At 41.5% G+C, this 25,158-nt stretch overlaps 1 protein-coding gene across 1 annotated transcript; it reads left to right on the top strand.

The window, feature by feature from the left end:
- Window positions 1-692: 692 nt before the first annotated feature.
- Window positions 693-14,200, top strand: apcdd1l (adenomatosis polyposis coli down-regulated 1-like). The gene is made up of 4 exons (XM_069148035.1): window positions 693-1,238; window positions 9,895-10,078; window positions 10,929-11,448; window positions 12,667-14,200. The coding sequence occupies exons 1-4, from the start codon at window positions 1,154-1,156 to the stop codon at window positions 13,429-13,431; spliced, it is 1,554 nt and encodes a 517-aa protein (XP_069004136.1). The 5' UTR covers window positions 693-1,153; the 3' UTR covers window positions 13,432-14,200.
- The last annotated feature ends 10,958 nt before the right edge of the window (window positions 14,201-25,158 follow it).

Genomic DNA, 25,158 nt, shown 5'->3' with positions numbered 1-25,158 from the left:
GCATGCTAATGGCCGTGGACAATTCTGAAAAAATTGGACCACCCTTTAACCAATCAGCATTGACCACCATACGACATACGTTGTTATACCGAAACTCTACTGGAACTACATTTAAAAAGAAGCACTTTGACTCCAAAATCATCGGACTTGGCCATGCCCACTCGGCCATGATTGGTCCATACTTCAGACTGGATGAGTAAATCTTAAGGTGAACAGGGTTTCCAGACTATCCAGGACTGAAGCTTTGAAGAAAAAGCGGGCGGAGACAGGCTGCAGTAAGACTGCAAACAAGCCAACCTTCCTAACTGACAAGACACCATCGGAGGTTTAGAGTGAGTAAACACCTCAAATTACACATAATGGATGTTTTACTGAGATGAGCTGTCGCATTGTGGCTGCAGTGTTAAGTCTTTTACACCACTGCCCTTTCGCACCTTGCTCCAAAGCTCTTCGAAGGCTTCACTGGAGGAAGTCTGAAGCTCAAACCCCCTCCTCCAAACACACACACACACACACACTGAAACTTTCTCTCTATCTGCCCTCCCTCCCTCCCTCCCTCCCTCCATCTCTTCCCCTCTCTCTCTCTCTCTCTCTCTCTCTCTCTCTCTCTCTCTACTCCCTCCTCTCAGCTCAACACTATAAGAGCCAGACAGGAGAGCACACACACAAAATCCTCCTGCTCACATGCACACTCGCCGCACATGCATCGAGTGGAACAGATCCACAGAGCTGCACAGTAGTGGGGCAACGGTGTGTGATTGAGAGAGAGGGGGGGTGAAGAGAGAGACTGAGAGACTGAGAGACTGAGAGAGAGAGAGAGAGAGAGAGAGAGAGAGAGAGAGAGAGAGAGAGAGAGCCTTTACTCTCCTCTCCCCAGCTAAAGGAAAGCACCAGTGTGGAGAAGTTGCATGAACGAGTGGTCTCAACTGAGGACTTTCTTATCAGACCATGGAAGCCAAAAAGTGGAGGTAGAAGAAGAAGAGAGGAAAACCTCCCTGCTGGCTGAGCTGCAGACCAAAGTTTCATCTGGGGGATTACTGGACACTTCACTTGTCATGGTGGTATCCTACATGATCGTCTCTCGTTGACAGGAGCCTCTCCGTGTTTTGGATTTCCCACGGATCAAAGTTTGTTTTCTGAGCAGAGTGTGTGAATGAAGTGCGCCGAAGCAGGAAACATGTCAAACAGACGCTTCAGTCACCTGTTGAGGGGAGTGGGGTTGCTGTGGCTCTGGCAAGGTGAGTTCAGGCGCTGACTTTTGTTTTGTTAATTGGTGCAAATTTTGCCTGATTGATTCAAGTCAGATGTTATAAAGACACATGTTGTTTTAAAAGATTCATTCATGAAAACTCACATAGTCTATAAGTGACAAACATGCCAGTCAAATTTCCATTTTAAATTTTAAGATGTTATTTCCTATATTTGAGATTAAGCAGCAGTGTACATCTTTCTTTTAGGGTCTGATCTTAAAAGATTGTAGCAGATTTCCTCCTATAATCTAAAGTTTTTTTTCTTTATGAAAACAATAAGATAAATGCTCTCTCGTGAGAAATCAGCTGAACACTTGGGGATTAAGCTTAGAGTGCACATGGCAGGACACAGAGACAAAAAGGAAGAGATTATCGCAGACAAACGCGCAATTACAAGGAAGTCATTATGTGATTTGTCACAATCCGAATGACTTGCGAAGTTTAACATGTGGATCAACACTTAGAAAATGTTAAACACAACCGATGGTGAAGTTAGACTCATGAATAGCCAGTCTGTGTTCCCCCTCTCCTCCTCTGTGTCTTCAAAGCGTCTGTGGTCACTGGAGGAGTCTTTAAAAAAAAAAAAAGGGGCTCTGGCTGGTGCCTTTAAACAATGGTTCCCTAGGAGCAGGGAAGCGTGGCCCTGGAACTAATGTTGCCATTATGTTAATGGTTAGAATAACAGGAGACAGCCATTACTGACTCTACCTCGGGCTGATGATCTTCCGGCCGCCACGGCCTCGAACATGGAAGCGCTGTGTTTTGGCCATCAGGGCTGGTTAGGGTGACGGGCGGCAGGAGACACACAGGAGGAGGCATCTGTCCGGTTCTGATCATCATCATCCAGCAGCAGATCGGTGCCAGCCCTCACCCTCCCCTCCCTCCCTCTCTCACTGCTTCAGTGGTAGACTGGTATCTGTGAACTGTTTTCTTCTCCACCGCTCAAGTCTAGTGGAGGAGACAGGCAAGGTTGAGTCACTAGCTCCAAACAGACAGTTCAAATAGAGCAGAAAAATGATTTGAAATTAATTTAAAGGGTCACTGATATCAAAGTGGAATTGTTTGGATCAAAGATTATGTTTTCAGATGAAACATGACAGGTGTATTGTAATTTCTGTTCTCCCTATTCAACACTGAATAAATAATTGACTCCAAGAAAGAATGCCTTATTAGGCTACACTTTTGTTCTTCCCCACATATTCAGGTTTCTAAAAAGGACAAAGGTGATTCATTTTCCATCTTTAAGAAACCAGAGTAAATATTTGGTTGAATAAAATATTTTTGCCGGAACTGGACGGGTATATTATGAGATCCAGCCCTTCATCATTTTTTATTTAAGTTAAACCTTGGATGCATATTGGTTCATGCTCTTAAAGCTCTCCAAGTATGTGAAACAGCCACCGACCGTCTCCAAACCAAACTTTAGAATTGAGGTGAAATCGATATAATATCGGCTCCGAAACATCAATGGACCATCAACTCCCTTTGTCCACTATCTGCTTCCTGACAGCCTCGGCTGCCTACCAACAAGAGACACCACAATGATTGTCAGGTGCTATTAGGATCCTCTCTATTGTCTGACAGCTCAGAATCCAGCGTTGAATTCCAATGTGTCTCCATTGGCTCTCAGTAAAGCCTGAATAACAGCAGGTATAGCTGAGAAAATGGTGGATGTGTTGGCTTGAGGAGGCAGCTGCTTTATTCATGACGAGGGTGTGAGATGCAGCAGGATAATATGTGTGTGTGTGTGTGTGTGTGTGTGTGTGTGTGTGTGTGTGTGTGTGTGTGTGTGTGTGTGTGTGTCTTGTTCCTTGGTGAACAGGAGCCAGAATTGGCTAACCGCAGTGGAACTGGCAGCGGCGACCACTGGGCAAACCCCTGCAGATCCCTTGTCTAAATAAACGAGGCCGCTGGATTAAGCAGCTTACACTGTGATGAAAAGACAACAGTAGCCGTCCTTGCGCTGCCCCAGGGACAGAGGGGTGCTCCTGGTCTGGGGGGCCACGATGAGATACTGGGGTTAAAGCCAAAATAAGGAAGGGGGACTCAGGGTTAGAATAACACAACAGACCTCATGTTCTTTGAAAAACCTTTAAATCAACCTGACCTCCGCCTGACTTTGGTGACAAGGAGGGAAAGGAGAAAGAAGCAAGAAAGCCTCGGCCGGCAAAAAAAAACACCCCTCAGTCCCTGACACATTATTTATAGGGTCATGGATTCCAGTTATAAATTCAGTGATGACCGTCTTGAATCCTGGTAGTTCAACAATTTGGGTGTCGACTGTGCATCAAAAAACATTGTCCAGGTCAGATTGTGCAATATCAATTTGAGGCAGGTCGGATGTGCAATGAGTCGTAGCATGCAAATAGGAGAAATCATGTAAAAGCCGTGGCACGCCATCCATCTGCAACCTGTCTAGAAAATGCAGTAAAACAGCTTTTCTTCTTTGAGCCGTTTCGCTTCCATTGTTTTGGGTTTGTTTGTGTGGACAGGGGTGTTGTTTTTTCTGATGTTCCACACTTTCATTCCAGCCAGCGTATAGACTGGTTTGAAGAAACTGGTCGTAGCTACAGTCAGGTTGTGAGAATTTGGTCACCAGTTATTATCGAGATCGAGACCACAGCGGAGTGTCTCCGGTAGCTCTGCCACCACTGCTTTAGATTGAATCACAAAGCTTTTACCATTCGTCTCTCCTGCTTGTTGACTTTTGTCTCAGACAGTTTGAAATGCAGACAGTGTGGAGGGGCCTCTACTGGAAGTTTGTTGGAGGGATGATGTTAACTTGTACTGCTGGAGGATTTGTTAGTTCTGTGCAGGAGAAAGAGGTGTGGGTGGAGGGGTGAGCTTCTACAATAAGAGGAGAACTGTGGCTTCAGGTAACTTTAAAAGTTGTCTTGTGTAAATGCTGTACAGTTTAGCTTCAGGCTAGGCACCAATAGCTTTGGCTACATGCACCTAATTAGCTTTTAGTTAAGTAGGTGACCTTTTCTTGAGTGCTGAGGCTAGGCTAACTTCAGCTGGTAATGTGTCTGGTTTTGAATGTTTTGAATGTTTTTAGTTGTTCTTTGGTCCTTTTATTTTGCTGTTGTTGTTACTTCTTATGCACTTAACTTGTTTTGGTTACATGTAATTCTGCAGAGCACTTTTGGTTGCCTGCTGCAGGACAAGGTGCTGTATGAATGAATAACCTAATGTGGGTGTGCAATGTAGGTATTTGAAATTTAAAGGCACAGGTAACTGGGAACTAGGCTATGTAGAAGTAGCACGTGTTGAATAACGAGTTAGAAGATCAATGAGTAATATGTGATGAATAACTGATTACATTTTTTATGAAGTAATTTATGAATAATGGATACCACACAGAACAATAGAATAGGCCATTAATTAATGTACAATAACAGAAGAATATGTTGTATGTAAACACCTTTAACTAAGTTAGCTATCAAATAAGATGTAGTTTTAAATTTAATAGAGCTGCTGTGTGTCTTGATATCAAAAAGGTTGATCTCAGTGAGATTGCTATATGCAGTGTTTGTTGACTTTTCTTTTTTTCTCTAAGACAAACAAAGATCTGCAAGTAAGACAATATGTTCCTATTTCACAGGGGATTATGGATAATAATTCTAAGAAAATAAATGTTTTTTGCATTAGGAAACCAAGCCTGGTATCTGGGGATATATCTGAGGGGCTGAGAGACCACAGCTAACTTTGGAAACAATGACTCTCTGCTGCTCAAATTTATAGACATGTGCAACAAGTGACAATAGAAATGCAGCACACTGGCCTTTACTGTAAGGTGCCACAAATCAAAGAAAGTTGGGAAACATTTACTTCTAACACCTAATCCACAATCTGGAGGACAGCTAAGTGACTCAGAGAGTCTGAAAAAGCACCTGTGAACTTTGAATAATGTGCAGCACTCACCTAAATATGTGGAATGATGGGAATCTCTGGGCTACAGTAGCATTTAATATTTCTGCACAGAAAAACGCACACATGCACCTCACTAATCTTGTCATTCCAGAGCATGAAGACGCCTTAACGCTCCCTCCTCCGGCCCTTATCCTCCTGACCAACTTCATTCACCTCATCAACCACTGACAGACACAGAGAAAGAGAGGAAGGAAAAAGAAACAAAGAAAGAAAAAAAAGAAGAGGAATCTGAAATCCGTCCAAGAGAAATGAGGCGTAAACATTGTGGCTTTTTTCATCAGGAGAGGGGAGCGGTAATCAGGGGGGGCGGGCAAGAGGGCACGAGCACTTCAGGGACAGTTTGAAGGAGTTTTGTGCTGCAGCACTGAGGCAAAAAGTGATGAGAAAGTGGCTTTACAGGTACACGGAAAAAAAAAAACAGGGTGAGGATGCAGTAAAAAAGTAGGAAACACATGAGGAAGTAGTTAAAATACTGGAAAAATGGTGGGATTTGCCATCATGTCAAAGTACCAACAACCTTTTCTCTGAGACAAACTGAATATTTTCTTTCACCTACACTGCCTCCACTGCCTCCACTTTGGCAGATTTAGTGATTCTCGGTTAAAAGTCTCAATCGAAGCAGCTAGGAAGCAGACAAAGGCGTCTCTCTCTAATGAACGGTTTGCTCCAACGTCAAGCACTTGATTCCCCCGCAAGCCCTGAATCAAAAGTGCCTGGATCTGGTTCTTGTTTTTACAGGATAGCTCAGAATAAAGAAGTCCATAAAACTGTATTTTGACTGTGGCTCTGTGGATGAGACGTGAGAGAGGAGAGCGAAGACTGCCAAACCGTAATCACAAATGCAAACAAACAAACAGAGGGCAGCCTGGAGGTCTGTTATAAATGGTATCCCTTCTGCAGTGTACTGGAAATCAATGTATGCAGTGTGTTTTTGTGAACGTGCACGCCTGCATGTGTGTGTGGAAACTGTATGAATATAGGAGCTCAAAGGCAGGTAGATTACTTTGGCCGGTCATCAGTCGGACGAGGCGAAAGGCCGGCGGCAGCGGCAGTGTTGGTGGTGATGACAGACTGACCGTCTGGACCACACGCAGCTCACAGGCTGCTGCACTGGCCTCATGTGGCAGAATTGTGGTACTGCATGAGGACAGCTGGTGGGATGAGTGTTGTCTCTGTCTGCCGGTGGTTCACGATCTATAGAGAGTTGTTCAGCTGGCCTGACAATGAAATGAAGTTGACTGCCGCAAAGAAGAAGAGAAGATAGAGAGGAAAAGTGGCTTTAACACTGTCCATCCTACCACTGTTTAACTGAGTCTCACTGTTAATCTATGTATCATTAACCCTGATCAGCTTTGGTTGTCGCCTTCTTTTTCCAAATGTGAACAGGTTGATTGTGTCCTATTTACTTTAATGGTGAAAATGTTTACTGACTGCTTGTCTCTGTTGTTGATTGTGATGCTTTATTGAATTGTTTACATTCTGGGTGTTGACCCTCGACCCCTGTGAAGTTAAATTCTCGATAAATCGTTTTATCAATAAAACAAGGTGATGTGTTGGTTTGGTTGACATTCAGAATTTGCTGCGATACAAGACAAGAAAAAGTGAGATTTACAAGCAGGAAAGCCACTTTTCAGCGCTGGTCATCTCTGTCAAACATTATAATGACCTGTAAGATTTTCAGGGTATTTATTTAATTAATTTTCTTTTCTCTTGCTACATTGGTCCCCCCGGCGTATTCAAATACAGTAGTACACATCCTATATCGTTTATTACTTGCTGTATATGTTTCACTAAATAATTTAAATATAAATATTAATGATTATCGATTATGAGGTTGTATGGAGCCCATAATTATTATAGTTATTATTTCACTAAAAACCTCACGTGTCCTTTTTAGCTGCATCATAAGGTTTTAGCTCTTTTTTTAGGGACTTTAAGTGCCCTGAGATGACTTATGTTGTGATTTGGTGGCATATGAATATAATTGAATTAAATTATTACTGACACCTTCAAAATTACAATAAAAAGCATTTCATAACTTTTCGAGGTGAACCTGAATTCAGCATAATTCGTCATGAAACGACACGCCAACTATTAGATTTCAGTCTTACAGCAAGTTTAAATACATAAAATCTGTGTCTGAAAGGTGCTCTGGGCACTGTGCTGTGACAGGCCGGCGCAGGCTGACTGCTTTAGGGCCCATAGTTGAAAAATGAATCAGCGGGAACCATTTCAGGGTAAAACTAATGATATCTGACTGCCCGTGTAGGAAGTGAATCAACTAAAATAGTCCCTCATCTCCTCCAAATTGAGATGGGGGTTGGATATTATCATGCGTATTACAACATCACCTCACTTGTGGTTGAAATAGGCTATTTTGTAGAAGAATACTTAAAACCCCACGATGAACAATTTTGTTTTACTAAGCTTTGCTTTTATGAGCGCTCTTTTTAGTAAATGCAACCATATGCCCAACCAGAGAGAGATCCAAGAGAGGGAAAGAGGCTGAATGACAAGTGACCTCAAGGAACACTATATAGAAGTGCTTTGGCAAAAACAGAAACTCAAATATTGCAACCCAAATGACTTCACATCACATACTGTGACTCCTGCCTCTGAGTCCATTCATTGTGCTGTAACCACTTAGGCAGCATGTTGCATGCAGCTACAAAGGTTGGATAACCCAAAACAGACCAATTGGATGACTTGCAAGGAGCAGTGGAAATGAATTAATTCTGATTAGTATTTCTGCTCCGAGGTCTCCCGAGGGAGCGCGGCTTGGTCCGGCTGACCGGGTTCCTTCGCCAGCTGCAGTGACATGCAGCATAAACAAACACATCATCGCATGGAAGAAAATTGCAAACATGTTTCAAAGCCTGTGATGGCAAAAAGAAGCTTTAAACTTATCAACGGACTGACGGAAGGAGGAGAAATCTGGCTTTGTGGTCTGTGACTGTGCGGTTCAAACAACCCAAGCTTTACATCTGTGTGTGTGTGTGTGTGTGTGCGTGCGTGCGTGCGTGCGTGCGTGCGTGCGTGCGTCAGGTGGAAGGACGCTATAGGAAATGATTGAGCTGCACACATGTCTGCTGCGGGTTGTGGTCAGCATGTGGGAAGCATTCCAAGAGTGAAGGGAACAAAAAATATCCTCCATCTGACACTAACAAGGTTAATAAATGCCGATCAGCCAGCCTCCGTCTTGGAGCCTTTTACAGAAAAACCAACATCACACACACTTTCCATCTAAAAGTGCCCTTTTTCCTTCAGCTTCAGCTGGCTGGCCATGAGAGAACGGACTGACCCGTTAGTCTTAACAGTTGACGCTTCCACAATTAACTCCCTGCTCAACTTGAGGCTCAACAGGTGATGTGCATCTAATAGCTGCCTACCACAGATGATCCAGAGAAAGCTGAGAAAGTGGGAGAAAGAATGTGAGAGCTGTGGGGATACAAGGGAGGGAAAGGGAATGAGAAGGTAAAAGGAAATAGAAGAAAATACGCGCTGAATAGACCCACTTAAAGCAGAAGTTTATGGAAATATGCAGAGTTAGACAAGAAGACCACTCTCATACATAAGTTTAGCATAAACATGTAGCCTGGCTCTGTTTAAAGGTGACAATATCCACCTATTCACATAGTTAAAGCTCGCTGTTTATTCGGTTATATTTAATTTGTATAATCCATCGTAAAACCTAAGCGTAGAAAACAGAATTTCCTATTAAGAATAAAAGCATGGACCAAGTGCGGGAGGAAAACAAGAGAAAAAAAAGTCCGAAAGAAAACAGGAGATGAAGACATTTGTGAGAGCTTTTGACATTTGATTCTGGAGTCTGAAACAGAGGCTGTAATTTTCACAAACAAAAAATGCAAACATTGTCCAGACAGACCCCAGTGGGTTTCCTCACATTGCAACTATGAGGGCGCAATCAGAAAAATCCTCTCGCCTTTGCCTCGGCCAAAACCAGACCGGAGAGCTCAGCCTTGTTGTGTCGACGACACACGCATCTCCGCTCAACAGAGAGTGGATTGAGAAGAAAATGCAGTTATGATTAATGACAGACAGATTGCAGATGTGCAAATGTCAGATCAATAAATGTTATAGAGTGAATAATGCTTTCATTTGGATTAACTGTCAGCGTTTGGGAGAACTCGGGCAGAAACATTCATCATCATCATAAAACCTGGTTTTTTTTTTTTCTTAAACCGTATTATCAACAGATGTGTTTGGCTCAGTTGTCCTGCAGATGTCAATGACCCACGAGACGCTTTATCTCAATGATAGAAATACACACATACAAAGAGCACACACTCATGCACAACCACTTCACTCACACCCCCTGCCTCTGAGCAAACTCAAAAACAAGGCCTGTGTGTTGCAGCTGCAGGCTGATTGGTGAGACAAGCCAAAACTGTGAGGCCAACGTCCTGATATACAACTACGTATGGTTTCTATAGCAACCACTCACAGCTCATTACATGGATAGTCGGACAAAATTACAGCTTGCAGTCAACCAGAATTTTGTTCAAATGTAAGCGGAAAATGTTGTGAGTAACACCCTGGAGCTATCATTTATTCATCCATTTCATCTCATCTCCTGCACGCACTTGAAATCAGCCTGCAAATCTCCACGACATGCAACGACACCTCTGTGTTTATCTGATTGGATAACTGGTGTTATCTACTCACTGTTTTCTGACTGTTTCCTCTGCAGCTGTGTTTGTGGTTGGAACCGGGAGTAAACTCTGGGAGGTGCCCACAGGTCCCTTCACTTCCTCCTCCAACCTCAGTGAGAGCCTGCAGTGGGAGCCTCACTGTCATTACGGTCACCTACAGGACAAAGTGAGGATCACAGCGGACATCCCCCCGAGACTGGACGGTACTTGGGTGTCAACAAGGTACTTTTTTTTTTTTCTACAATTTATTGTAGCAATGACAGTGACGTTACACTATCGTGTCAACATCAAAACATCAAACTAGGGAATATCTTTTTGGGAGAATAATGTTTTTCTTTCTAGTGCAGCTACTTTGACTTGTAGAGTACATGTAAAGCTTTATCATACTTCTGTACATTCACATATTCAACTTTTCTCTAAGACGAGACTTACTCTGCATAGCACCCGACCAATCTGGAATAGTCACAGCAGCGATAATTAATATTTTTGTGTAAACAAAGAGTCATGTCACAGCTTGTATGTCATTGGTTGGACCATTTTTTCATCTTTCAGCTTATTGTTTTGGTTTGTGGTGCATGACTTCACTGTTTGTCAGCATCATTTTTAGACAGCTGTACACTACTTGTTCAGCACCTAATGGCAGACAGATGAAGTTCGTGACTAGCTGGTGAACACAGTGGAGCATTTAGGAGATAAAAGACCGACATATTATCTGTGTTAAAGCAAATATTGGACTTAATTTGCCAGGTGGACACAAACACCAAATGAATAATGTTGCTTCATATCTTCTTGTTGAGTGTGGATGAGAAAGTTCACCGGATTAACTTTTAATGGTGAAATGTGAATGTTTTGTGCAAAGCTTGTTTCCGCTGCCACCAAAATTATTATATGGAGGTTAATTATTAGGATTAAAGGATCTGAAATGCATTTTTGCTTATGGAGACTTGTAATACAACTTGGACTTGCCCACAAGGAGTTGAGACATTGCAACAGCTCTGACAGACTTAAAGATTCACCTCTGAAATTATTCATGCCTCAACTAACCATTTAATCTCTCTTTCTTTGTGTTCAGATGTGAGGTTCGGCCCGGTCCAGAGTTCCTAACCCGCTCCTACACCTTCCACCCCAGCCGTCACTTCCAGGCCCTGCAGCACTACTACACCGGCAGCAACTGTGAGGACCCAACCTACTCCCTGATGATCAGGGGGAAAATTCGTCTGCGCCAGGCCTCCTGGATCACCCGCGGGGGAACCGAAGCCGAACACCACCTCAGCAAGGTGGGCATCGTGGTTCACAGCCTGGCAGCCAAACAGAGGCTGGCGTCCAGGCTGCCTTCAACCTGCGTGGGTCTGAGCCTGGGTCAAGCGGTGCCGGGGAAGCTGTACGAGCTGTACAACACCCGGGCAGGGAGGGGATGTCTGGCAGCGCTGGGCTTCTCCATGATGGAGATGGGTCTAGTACGGGTGGAGACACAACACCACAACCACGGAGGGAAGGTCCAGGAGCTGTTTTTGGGGGATATCCACACTGACTGGACCCAGAGGACTCAGTACAGACCAACAGGGTACCAGCAGCCACTGCAGAACGCCATGGTGAGACATCACAGTGTAGTTTTATCGACCCCAACAAGTTTTACAGAAAGATAGCCTAAATGATTTATTGGGATTTGTACTGTTAGCCAGTATATAGTTGACTAGCAGTTGAGGTTTCAGTGTCTTGCCAAACTGCATTTTGTTGCTCAAAGGGAAATGGTCAAACTTTTTTTCCACTTCTATATTTTTCTACAAGAGACATTGTTCCATGATGTAGATAACGTATACATGATATCAATATCAAAATAATTTCTATGGCTAATTGTTGTTGTAACAATTCCTTGTTATTTCCGTGTCATGCCAAACATTTGGCCCATAACAAATGGATTCAAAGACACTGCAATATACCAATAAAAAATATAACATGCAGCCAGGCAACATAAAAAAAAAGAAAAAGCATCATTTAAATATAATTATTCAAATAACTTTTTTTCATGTGCAAAATTTTAAATAGCTGACCCAGTTTTTTTTTATCTGCATATAAAAAAGCTAAACAAAGCTTTGCATAAAACAAAGAGAATAGAAAACAAATTGAAAACATTTTTCTTCAACATTCAACTGCTTTTCTCCTTCCAGCCTGACAAAACATCCACTTTCAACACAGTAGTAAAATACCAGATCCCAAGTGGGTACCTATGCTTCTTAGATATATCATATCAAGATAATTCTTAATCACATTATAATTCTTCATCCTAAATGTAAAGGGTTTGGGCTTAGTTCACATCATGAGCGTGTTTTTCTGAGCAAATATAGTTTCTTCTAACAAAATAAATCTATAATGAATCGGATCATATTCATTATTGAAAGCTGCACAATTTACTGTTGAAGCAAAGCTCGCCAGAGAAGATATTAGGTGAACTGCTCAAATCATTTACTGAGCAAAAATGGAAAACAGTTTTTGATTCCAGTGTCTTAAACATTAAGCACTGCTGCTATTTTTTGTTTTGATCAAATACAAACAGCAATTTAAAAAGTAAATGCAGACTGAAAGAAGTGTTTCTCTCTGGCTGAAAGTGTCATGGGTTTAATCAGAAGTGAGATTTGTTGTACCTGTAATCAGACCCAGCAGTGATGTCCCAGATTACACCTGTACAACTTTTCACAATTATCAACTATCAGATGACTGCGCAATCAGTCAAATACGAGAGGAATAAAGAACAAAAACAAGGATTAGTTGCAGTCCTAAACTAAATCTAAACTTTCCCTCTCTTTTTGCAGCATCACATCCACCCCTGCCCTGTGTGCGCGTTGGTGTACCGGTCCTCAGACCAGCGCCCCCCTGTGCTGTACCGCAGTCCTGCAGCTCCTCTGTCTCTGGCCGGCCGCTGGGTCAGCCAGCGGTGCGAAACCCGTCCCACCATCCTCTTCCTCACCCGAGACTTCACCTTTGATTCTGACCAGCACGCCTGGGAGGGCGTCTACCGGCACTTCTCAGATTCTGCCTGCTCTCAGCCCACTTTTATCCTGAGAGCCTCGGGTCACTACGCTCAGGGAAACCCCTCCGTTAAACTCTCGGGAGCCTCTGAGTTTGTCTTTAAGGTGACCCAGGTGAGAGTCACAGCCATGGACAAGCCTACAGCTAAGTTGCTGAACAGTACCAGGCAAGGAAAGTGTGGCCGGGCAGGAGGCTGGGAGGTCGGGGTGGAGCAGGACTTGACTCCCACAGACGGATGCACCGTGCTGGGCATCAAGCTGCCGCATAAGGAGTACGAGCTCCTAAAGACAGAGTTGGATCACAGGAAACACCCGCTGCTGTTCATCGGCGAGAGGCCAACTGACGGCTCTAGTCCTGACCGACTGATGAGGCGACCCACTTCCTTTCAGGCTCCCATGACGCTTTGCAGTGGGGGTGCCACACAGCCATCCCACTCAGGTTTTAACAGAAAGCAAGTACAGTTAGCAGCCAGTGGGACTGAAAGGCTGGCACAGCTGTTTTTTCTGGTGTTTGGATCTGCACTGAGCGGCTGGCTCTGTGTTTATTAAGAGACATTGTTCACAAATCAAACCTGTTACACAGCTGAAGTCTGTGATGGACGTTGTTTTCTGGCAGCTGTCTTTCACTCTCCCTCCATATAATGATGACCACATGTGAGATGGTCAAGAAAAGTTAGGAGACATTCGGGAGAACTGAATATTTTTTAATATCTGGCTTTCAGATGCTGCCTGTAGGTTCACTTTAACGACTCACTTTCCTACCTAAGACTAATCTGTATATAAACCACCAATATATACAAGTGCCATCATTTCAATATGTAGACGTATATTCTTTTAAACCAAGCTTCTACAATGATTAAACAGATTTTTGCAGCTCAATTCCTTTATCATGTTTTTATAGTATGTGCTGTTATTACAAAGGTAAACAAGAGTGCTAAAATGTGGGTCAGTTATTTCCACATTAAAATGTAAGCCGTGGACATGACAGTGGACTTTTCACCAAGATGCAGTATAATTCATGCACTTTGTACAGAACATTTTTTATCAACATTCTGGAAAGAAACGAAGCCGGAGAGTAGAAAATGTAAACAGCTGTCATAGCTCTAATGCCACTGTGGTGTGAAATGTTGTATTATCTCGATGCTCTTTTGAAGCTTGTGCATTAGTCTGCTCTTTTATCAGCAGTCAATCTAAACAAATCAAATGGATATTTATTTTACCCATGTATACTGTACTTTTTCATAAAAAGAAGATTTTTGTCTAATATTTTAGGTAGTTTTGTCATTTAAGATTTTCTATGTCTATTAAAAAAAATGGCTTTTCATAATATCGTGGGTTTAATTGATTTTCAAAATAGGACTGAGGGTCTTTAGCCACCCTAGTAGCTCTGTGAGGTTTTGCTATGAATGCATTAAGAGAGCTGAATACGTTACTTCTGCTGCTAATTTGTTAATTTACCTATTGGTCACTTCTGGTATTGCAATGGATTGACCACCATTGTAAAATAGATTTCTGTAAAATACCACCAACCATGAACAGGGTTGGTTTTTAGTCTTTTCACTATCATTTTGTAATCTATGGAGGTTTCATATTTGTAAAAACTCATCATAGCCTAAAACATCGTATCAATGTAAAGTCTGTAGGCCAAAAGGTAAAGAGTGGACAGTGCCAGCAGGACAAAACACGTATGAGCATGTGTAGTGGGCCGTAAAACCTTGAAGAGGAAGCTAACGCACCAGGCAAGCAATTTTATTTTATCCATACCAGATACCTGATTTGTTGTGTGGTGTGGTGATGGGTTATAGAAAGTAATATCAGGGTAAGTCGATCAGTCACAGAGTCGGGTGGGTTATGTCTACGCTATCGTAGGACAGAAACATGCATAGAAAAAAACCTGGTTTCTGGGAGTGACAAACACCATTTTTCAGTCAATATTTTTTTTAATGCATCTACTGGCTGTACTTACACACATGTAAAAGCTATCGTCAGTGTGCCACTGAGCTTTCCATCACTCTCAGACAATGCTGACATGCTGGGGTGTGGAAATGTTGATGCTACCATTAGTTAAGCATGTTAGCGTGCTATCGTAGCACTAAAAACAAAGTAAAGTTGAGGCCGATGTCATAGTTTTTAAAAGCTAAGGGGTCACCAAAGTTATTACAATGCATCCTGGGAGCTATATGCCACGGAAATCTATGCAGCAGTTGTTTAGATATGTTTGTCTAAACCACAAATGTCAGCCTCATGTTGGCACTGCTGAACGAAACGGGACCACCGGAGTCGGTAGGTTTCATCATCTGGGGACCATGAGTCTGTACAAAAGTCAGTCAATCTGCTCAATAGTTGTTGAGTTATTTCTGTACCAAAGTGGTGGACCAACAAACCTGGCGCAAGTAGAAATGAAAGACTACTTGTAGTGTGTCCCAAACGCCACAGTTAAATTTGAAGAAGAAAACACAAAATAAAAACAACCTTCAGCTGAATTTCATCCTCTCTGGTGTTTCAGTCTGTGGTCTGATTCAAAGCCCAGAAAGGGTGGGTGTACTGCCGTTTGATGAATAACTGTCATGTGGTTCACACATTACATTACAGATGTTGTAGTGCAGGTCAAACTGCTAAAAACACAGAAGGACATCAGATTGGATACAAAGCCGTCAGCCAACAAAACAGATTTTGCACTCACTGTGACAATAAATGAGCCGAGAGGGGCAGAAGTTATGTGAGAACAAGGGAATAAACTGTAGGTAGTTCCAGATATTCAGTGCTATGACTGAGGCAACTGAAGCATTGTGCAAAGAGAGATGTTCTTCACTTGCAAAATCCTGACACGTACTTCTAAAAGACTGCAACAACACTTTATGGACACTGGACCTTCATGTACTATAGATAATATTTTGGATTCATAGACAGAAAGTACGAAGTTTTGAACCAGAAAGAGATGACGACAAAATCTAGAGACTTTCTTCGTTTTTTTCTGTTGACTAGAGACTTTCTTCGGGGTTTTTTTCTGTTAACCTTGTTTGAACAGTTTGGTTATTTCACATGAAAACTTTTTGAGTTTTTTAATTTTTGTCTGAGTTGTTCTAACTGGTTTGAGGTGGTTGGGGCTGGGAGGACTTGACATCCCATAATTCCACACACCAGTCCAGGTCAGTCTAATGACCATTCAGTCACAATCAATCAAAGGTGACTATTTCTTATTTCCTCAAAAGTCCTCAAATTTTGTCTGTAACAGCTGCAAAACTGTGAGTCCAAGATAAACAACCTATGAATGAATTTATGAATAAGTGACACCTGGAAGTCTTTTGAAATACACAAGTCCCCTTTCCCCCCCAAAATAAAACATTTTCTTCTGCCAAATCAAAACTGTAAATTACAGTCTAATAACACCCTTACAACAGTGAGTCAATGGAAATAAATCTTTTCAAATTTCAAACTGCATTTCGAACAAATGTGATGCAAACTAAATTGCAGCTTCACAAATCATGGAGCAACTTTTTTTTTTTTGAGTTTTTATAACAGATACGGCCTGTCCCAGCACAGGAACCCGCAATAATTGATTTTCTGGGGCTCTTGGTGGTGGTTAAAAAAAACCTGTGAACATAACAGTGACACATCCCCCTATAAAATTGATAAACAAACAGTCTCCTAATAACACTGTCACAGAGCAACATTTCTTTTATTTGTTTCTGTCGTCCAGGAGAAATTTAGGTCCAATAGACACTTCTCATTTAGCACCGTTTTATTTTCAGTCTCCACAACTACTGGGGAAAATAATTTGGTCATCTAAAAGCTCCATTATGTTCACCAGCCACACTACCTGTGTCTTTCTGCCATTTGGTGCAGGGAAGGTCAGGTACCGTCATTTTTTTTAGCTTTCAATTTACAGCTGCTTGTTGTAGCTGAAAACACTATATGACAGCAATGAAAGTGAACCAACACAATTATGTGACCCTGAGGTGATATAAAAATACTGATTATAGCTTCATTAGGCTTTCATTTGTGATGTAGCTTTAACATGGGGACATGTTGGGAGGAGTAGATGAAAAAGAGGTTTTTGAGAAAAGTAAAAAAAACAAAAACAAAACATAAATAAAGAATGAAGGGAAAGTGTTGGCTGTTTTGAATTCAAATGGTGGGGACAGAAAAAGAAAGAAAGGAAGAAAGAAAGAGAGGAGGGCAGTCTTTTCCAGAGGCTACATACTGTTCCTATTAACTCCTGCGAGAATGGTGATGGCAGCTGTTAGCCCCATGAGGTCATCCTTCAGGCTTGGATGGAGAATATAGGTCTCTAACCCCCCACCCCACCCCCCCACCCCCTTCAAGCCAACACAAAAAAAGAGCAGAGACTGATTGAAAGAAAAACAGAGGGTGGATGAGTGACATTTATCTGTGCAGTTACTTGCAGAATCTGTCATTAAACGAATGCTGAACCTGGATAAATCCTTCCTCCTTTCCATTGAATCCAGCAGCAAAATGCATGGATCCACCCGGGTTGCTTGCGAGCTCGGTGACGGCTGGGCTGGGGTCTGTTTGCGGTTTCTGTTGCGCACCACGCAGTGAAGTCAAGGCAGAGGAGTGCAGAGCCAACCTGCTAGCAATCAGGCCCAGCGGCTTATTAAATGCAACCGTTTAAGTAAAGATAAAACACAGACCCAGTTCAGTTAGTTACAAGAAAGCAAAGTTGTGGTGTGTGTTTACACCAGAGTAAAAATCTGAATCTTTTTAGTCTCCGCTGAAAATAATCGATCTTTCTACAATTCTTGGAGGTGATTTAAAGGAAATAGTTTGACGATTTGGGGACTATGTTTATCTGTGCCAAGAGTTAGACAACAACATGTCTGTGAGATGTATATATAGCTAATTTATAGCTAGTTAGGTTAGCACGAAGACTGGAAACTGAAAGAAAAAGCTAACCGGGTCGTGTCCACCGGTAACAACATCCACCGACTGGCGTCCGTAAACTCGCCTGTCAACATATTACAATTAGTTTTATTTACATAAAATTGGAAACACAAGGCCATGCTATCGCTTTCTCTGTCAAGTTTTTACGCTCACAGTGGCAATTAGCAAAGAGCTACTGTTCTCCAGCTGTAGCACAGATGTGAGAATGATATTGATCTTTTTGTGTAACTCTGCTCGGGATGAGTCGTGATTTTCGAATAGTCACTAAAAAAAGTTTTAAAAAAATCAATCCGTTTATGCGACTATCGTCTTGTCTTTTTACAAATATTTGTACTAGTGCCTGCTAGAAATGCCTTATTAGTGCCAGAGGGGGCCAGTAATGCACCTAAAAGCTGTTTTCCAACTTGCATTAAACAACAAAAGGAAGAGAAGAAGAACACGTTACTACCGATCTCCAGTAAAACGTGCGGTGCTGTGAGATTAGATGCAACGATAAAAACAGCAGAAATATGAAAAGACTACGACGGCCGTCAAAAAGTTATGGGTGCAACTTTTTCAAAAAAACAAAACTAAAATGAGGTACAGTGCAAACTCTGCCTGGTACAACTGGCATCGGTCTACCGGAGCGATTTGAAAGCGGAGCACCGAGCAGATTGTCAGTCCGTAGATCAACAATCAGTGACTCGCTTCGTCGTCAGATGACGTAAGTTTAATGCTGAACGTGAGGAGCAAACAACAGCCCTCACTTCAAAGATGATAGCTAAATATATGCTTCTCATCAGCTTTGTCAAACGTGAGGGGTTTTGAAATTGGATGGCATTTGTTGAGCCTGACGCTATGGCGTGAGTGAGGTTCTCTCTTCTTGTGTATGTAGTATCTACATCTGTCAGTTCTGTCAGCTCTCTCCCTCCTCTGTGCAGAGTAGGAATACAAATATTTCTCAAAATGCTGAACAGTTCCTTCAAGAAAAAAATGTGTGAAAAGTTGGTTGTTTTGGAGTACATCTAATCCGGTCATGGACGAGCAAACTGGCCAAAATTCTTTCACTTGAAATCCTCCAGACTAGAAATCAGGTCCAAAATCATGTCAGTCAAGCAACAAATGTAACAAGAAGACCCTCAACGGCCACAAGGGAAAAAAGTGAAGCAAAAAGGGTCAAGTTGTCCTCTGTTCAGTTCACAATGCTCCCATGAATCTTTGCAACACATAGTTTTTTTTTAACATTTCGACTTCAGTAAGCGTCTCTGAACTGGGACGATGCACGACCCAACCTTTTAATATGACTTCAGGAAGAATGTTCCTATAGACTATAAAAAAAAGAAAGAAAACAAAACAAGCCCAAAGGAGTTTCCTTTCAGCTAAACCAAGTTTCCAAACCACAAACAGTTTGGTGGTTTAGTCTGACAAATGTTCTGGTAAAAGAAAGACACAGTGCTGCTTTTGGACAGCGACTCATTAGAAAATACAGCCGAGCTGTTTTTTTCTCCCATCTCCTGCCTTCCCATAAAAATCTTGCATGTGCAGTTAATGCACACACACACACACACACACACACACACACACACACACACACACACACACATCATTGAGATGACATCACTGCAGTAGTATGGGTAACTTCCAACCTCTGTCACTCATTCAAATTTCAGGCTCTGTTAAGAAAATCCAATTTTTTCTATAAAAATATGAGCTGCAGCTGCATCATAAAAGATAGCATCAGCCATAAGTTGGCGGGCTCAGCTGAAACAAATGAGTTTCTATTGAGAAATGTGTCCTCCTGCAAAATGAAGCGCCGTGTTTTGGCCCACAGAGCTGCAGTGCGGGGCAGCGACTGCACTTTCCTGCTTGATCTAATGCCAAACAAAAAACGGGCTCCTTTCTGTCATGACCTCATGCTCATATACTTAACCAACTACCAGCACCACATTCCAGCCCGTAATTTTCTTTTTCTCCTTTTATAAAATGAGCTCCTCATCTATCACTGCACCAGAGATGGAAGAAGTCTTCAAACCTTTTACTCAAATAAAAGTACCGGTACAGAAATGTAGAAATACTCTATTACAGCTAAAAGTTCTTTATTCAAAGATCTACTTTCGTAAAGGTTTGTAAGAATAGTCAGAAGAAGTAAAAGTACTCGGTGTTCTGCTGAAAAAGAGAACCGCCCTTTGCTTTATTACATTGTCTACGCAGTGTTGTTTTTCTACCACTGCTTACCAGTAATGCCATTTAAAGGCTCCAATATTGAACAGATTCAAATTTCCTTGTCCTGCACTTATTTTAAAGCTGGTCAAGGTTCTATGTAAATACTGTAAACATGTGAAATCAACACAAGACATATTAAGCAACTGAATAAAATTTCATGTTATATGTTCGCCGTCGGCACGGTCAGGGCACATTGGTGAGTCACCAGATAAGTCTGAGGGACCATCAGAGGATCAAGTAAATCTATATGAATTCATAAGAAGATATGCTGACCTGAATCTTTGTGAAACAACCACTACCAATTCAATGACATCTAAAAAAAAATTTTTAATTTTTTTTTTTTTTTTATGTATAAGTAACTACAGCTGCCAAATACCTGCAGTGAATTAAAATGTACAATATCTCCCAGTGAAATATAATGGAGTAAAAATATAAAGTAGCGCAACAAGAAATACAGGAAAATTAAAATAGTATATACATAGTAAGTACAATATTTACTGTTCACCACTCCAAGACACAACACAGCCCAGAAAAAAATAACATCAGGCCTACTCCATCATTCTCTTTTGCCACATAAAAACATAACATATGAACAGTAACTTTCAGCATCTAGTGTATGAGACAACTTTTTTAACATATTTGTTGCCTTTGGGACTCAATTTGACAGAAGCATTCCCCTAAGAGCTATCTGTCAGTCCTGGTGGCTTGTTAAATCAGGTCATGTTTCTGTTCTAGGGTTAAGATCACACAAGTGATTGAAAAGGTTTGTGCTGGAGCGATCTGCCACAGACCGATTCTTCTTCCAGACTGCATCGCTTGCTGCCAGTTGTCCTGCCTCCAACCTTTCTGGCAAGCTGCAAACTCCTTTTCAAACCGTTAGGGCCCCCAAACTCTTACAGGGGCCTCTTTTAAATAGAAAATTTGCATGAAATTTGGCTTGTTTGTGTGCCAAACAGCTATGCCATGATGAGTATCCTGTTTCACTTTTGCAGTTTTGAAAGGAAAAATGAATTTAAGGGCGTATATAAACATGCCAAATATGTAAAACCTGTTGATAAAGCAGGAGATGGATTGTTTTCTGTGTGTACTTTAATAGCTGTGTGAAACAAAACTCATCACACTGCCAAAAGTAATTATTGCACGCACTTAACACCAAGAAAATGGTGTGTTGGTCTGATGTATAATTAAACATTTTATGTTTTCCAACCTTCGAAGTGCAGCTAGCCATCAGGTTTTTTTAACAATCTCAATAAAGAACAGATTCAGTGAAACAACGGTGAAAGTGAAGCAGCGTGATAAAAGATCTATCAAAGCCTCCAAAGAAATCTGTGTCCTTTAAAAGACATCCAGTAAAAGGGTCACAGCGTTTCCGCGTGCAACAATGGGTAATAAGAACCACCGTGTCCAGACAGTGATATCAAGTCAGAGAAAAGTCAGCCAACTCGTTTAAATCTTCCTTTCTAATCCTTCCTATGGTAAAATGTACAAATTCATGTAGGGTTGAGGCTTATTTGTTGTTGTCTCACGTCAGCAAATCATTGGGGGGGATCTGAAGGCTCGGGGCCTTTTTAAACAGGGTTCACTTACTCCCCTGAGGGGGGGGGGGGGGATCAATAAATACAAACATGGTTGATTTCTTCCCACGGAGCCGACATAAAAACCGTTTTGTTTCAGTACATTTCTGCTCTCGGTCAGCCTGGTGAAAGCAGGTTAGCTGGTGTTTATGCTGAGTTCTGCCTCTGCAACATACATCTCTGCCGAATGATGCATCAGTACTTCTTCAGTACTTCAGTACTTTACTTCTGTACATCTATGAATCAAATGCTTTTATCAACACTTTGAGCTGCTTTGTATCCGCAATGTGAATTTATTACATTTAATACGGACCAAAACTGAAATTACAGAAGATGCTTTACTCGCCAGCAACAATCAGTACTGCTGAATAAAGCATGTATCCCTTGACACTCAGTAATAACACTTAAAATTCAAGTTTAATAGAAATCAAATGGTTCTATAAGCACATATTTTAGTTAATCAGCAGTGTCATTTTTTTTTTCAAAGCAGTTGGATTAAGGAAATGCTACTATTGACATGGGTGATTCTAAATGTTCAAAAACTGTAGACTTCAAATCATTTATCGTCATCTGACACAGATCATATTGTTTTTGACAGTAGGCCCACTATTTTTGCCTGATCATTACGTGTGGTTGTGTCCCTTTAGCGGTGGGTTTGGGGTCCCGAGAGTTGCGTGCAGGCAGATCTCAGCTTAACACCGGCGACACGCAGCAGCCGCTGAACCCTGCATACCAACCACTGTTCACATAACACATGTGCGCATGCAACATATTTTTACTTGGCTGTCGTTAACACTAGAAAGGTTTTAAGTCTTACTTGAATGCCGAGCACCTCGGTACACATGTCGATCACTTTCTGCAGGTTGCTGCCTTCCTTTCCGTAGCTCCTCTCCATGGCAATTAAAATAATATATATATATATATATATATATATATATATATATATATATATATGTTTCGTCAGCCAGTCAGTTATTCTTAAAAATGACAGCCTGGTGTAAAAAGCAACATAAAAGTCCACCGGATCTCTAGTAACCAACAGTTATCTACATATTTTATCTAGATATTTTCAATGTGCATGCACGCACAACGTCAAAGGTCAGAGGACAAGCGCGTATTCCGAGGACATCGTCATGACGCAGGCGGAACGGAATACATGCTTTCATCTAAAGTGAAATTAAATCTAGATAAAATATTTTTGTTTACATGAGCGACTGTGTGGATAAAACAGCAGAATGTGTTGAAAATCAATCAATTTTCATGGTGTTTTCAAATTCAAGCCTATTTCAAAGCTTGATAACATAACTGGTGAAATTGAGAATTTTCCAAACTTTCGAGACTCGGCCTAACATGACTTAATCAGTGTTTATAAATAAAACTTTATTTTAATGATTCTGTTTGAGGTCTTAGGCCATCCACCTTGTGTGAAAGTGAATTTTCATCTCTTTATTTGATTCGATTTCTATTGCACCTTGTGGTAAATTCAACTTCAAAACGCTCTGTGTCCTTTTAGATATTGACCGGGGATATGGTGCCATTTCACTCTTATAGCTGAGGCTCTAATGATTTCAGTAGCAAAGCAAACATTTTAATTTTTACTCCTTTAGCACACACAAAAAAAAAAGCGTTAAAGGAAATGAGGCAGGATTCCAACTGCAGTTTTCCCTTTGACATTTTGGGAAACTCGTATCTGTTCATGAAACGTGGGGCTACAGCCATCAGTGGGAGAGCTGAATGTTCGTATATCACGCCTGGCAACATGAAAGAAAACTGTGCTGACCTTCTCCAAAGGTAACAAAATGCAGACAATCTCTTCCAAAGCTCACTAATTAACACATTATATCTACTTTAATCTGTACAAGAAACATAATATTAAAATGACAAGTTGTGGTTATTATTAAAAGGGTTATGTGATCCATTTCCTGGCCATTTAAATTCTCTGACTCTCTGCTGGTCACCTGGTATTCTCACAGTTGGGGTAAAGATATCAGCTGCTGAGCTCTTTGAGACCTTTTCTCCAGGTGACCAGCAAACCTTAGGACCTCTTGTAATTTTCATTTCAGTATTTTGAATCCTTCCTCTGTGATTTACCTTGGAAATGGATTATTTCCCAACTGAGTGTAAAAAAACAAACATAAATTAACATTGGTTGGTTTCCACCATTGAGTGTGCAGCTGTGCTTTGCGGTGGCCAAGCCAAACAGCTGAGGAGCTACCAGGCCCAGGTGCACACTGAGGGGGGGTGGGGGTGGGGGGGGGGGGGGGTGGGGTGGGGGGGGGGGGGGTTCCTGACACAAACTCTGCCCAACTTCCTCCATCAACTAGGTGCAGACAGAAACACCGTCTGGTTGTTACTCATACAATAACTCTGGATGAATCACCAGGATTTTTATTTTACTCCAGCCACAACTGCATTAGTGGAAATCTAAGGGGTAATTAATTTCCTTGTTGATATATACTTTAACACTATGATCCCGCTGCAAATTGTGGGGCTGCCAAATCAAGCAAAGTGGTAGCAACAAGCCAGCATGACTGTGGATGTCAGTGGCAGCAGATCGGGCTGTGACGAGAATAGTAGTCACACAGCACATCTTCACAGCCAGAGTTCATCTTTTATTGTTGGGGAGTGTGCTGGCATTACATGCTTTAGTCAGTCTGGAAACAAGCTAATGCTATCGCAAATAAATCAATAGAGTCACATGCTCTTGCTTTAGTATATATACTCGCAAGCAACACAGAATTTTACCCATTTTTGACGCCGCTGACCGGCTGTGATGAGCCAAAATCATCGCTGAATATAGCAGAGGCTCAGTTTGAACCTCTCGTGCATTTGTATTAGCAGTACACTGCAGTCACAGAGGTAAATATCTGTTTCTCAGTATAAATACACACCGGTGTTTAAAAAAAAAAAAGACCAAAACTGACTGAAATGAAAATAAGATTCCCGATACGTTTTTTTCTGAAACCTCAGATTCTTTTTACTATCTGGATTAAAAATATATCTGTACAGTGAAAGATTTTTAGCCTGTTAATCCCAACAAAGATGTTAGCCAGAGGCTAGCTGGAGAGGAAAATGGTTTGCAGAGTCTTTGAGGATTCTGGAAATATCTTCAAAGGAGCAGTAAATGGTGCGAAACAACAAGAGTTCTCAAACATGACTTCACATTGGAGAAACAGATTCTTATAAGTGCTCGGACACAAACTGAAATGCCAACGTTTTTCTGGATTTACAGAAAATTCTCTGATTTTGCTTCATCAGTTATTTTTTTTTTTTTAAATGTCAGAATGTTACAGGAGTAGAAGGCTAAATCGGTTTTGTAATTGTAATATTTAAATAAAAAAAATATGTAAATGTATTTTCTATGTGCATTTCAGCCAGACTTATCTCTAGTTTCGCTCTCCAGCTTTGGCAGAAGAAACCGCCTTTACTCGAATTATTTTGAAGTATATTTCTTTATCATAATAGTTTGTTCAAATGAGCAAAATTTGCCGGCAATATTCGGCAGCAAAAAAAAAAAAAAGTACCATGTGATTATGTATTAGCGCACATTTTGTAGCCTGTGTGCATAACAGGAAAAAAACGTCACACAGTTAGG

Source organism: Embiotoca jacksoni, unplaced genomic scaffold, assembly GCF_022577435.1.
Source record: "Embiotoca jacksoni isolate LCO1_2020_lvr unplaced genomic scaffold, fEmbJac1.0.p SCAF_1, whole genome shotgun sequence".
NCBI classification, from domain to species: domain Eukaryota; kingdom Metazoa; phylum Chordata; class Actinopteri; family Embiotocidae; genus Embiotoca; species Embiotoca jacksoni.
Note: the sequence above shows the minus strand (reverse complement) of the source record. Positions and strands in the feature narration are given on the sequence as shown.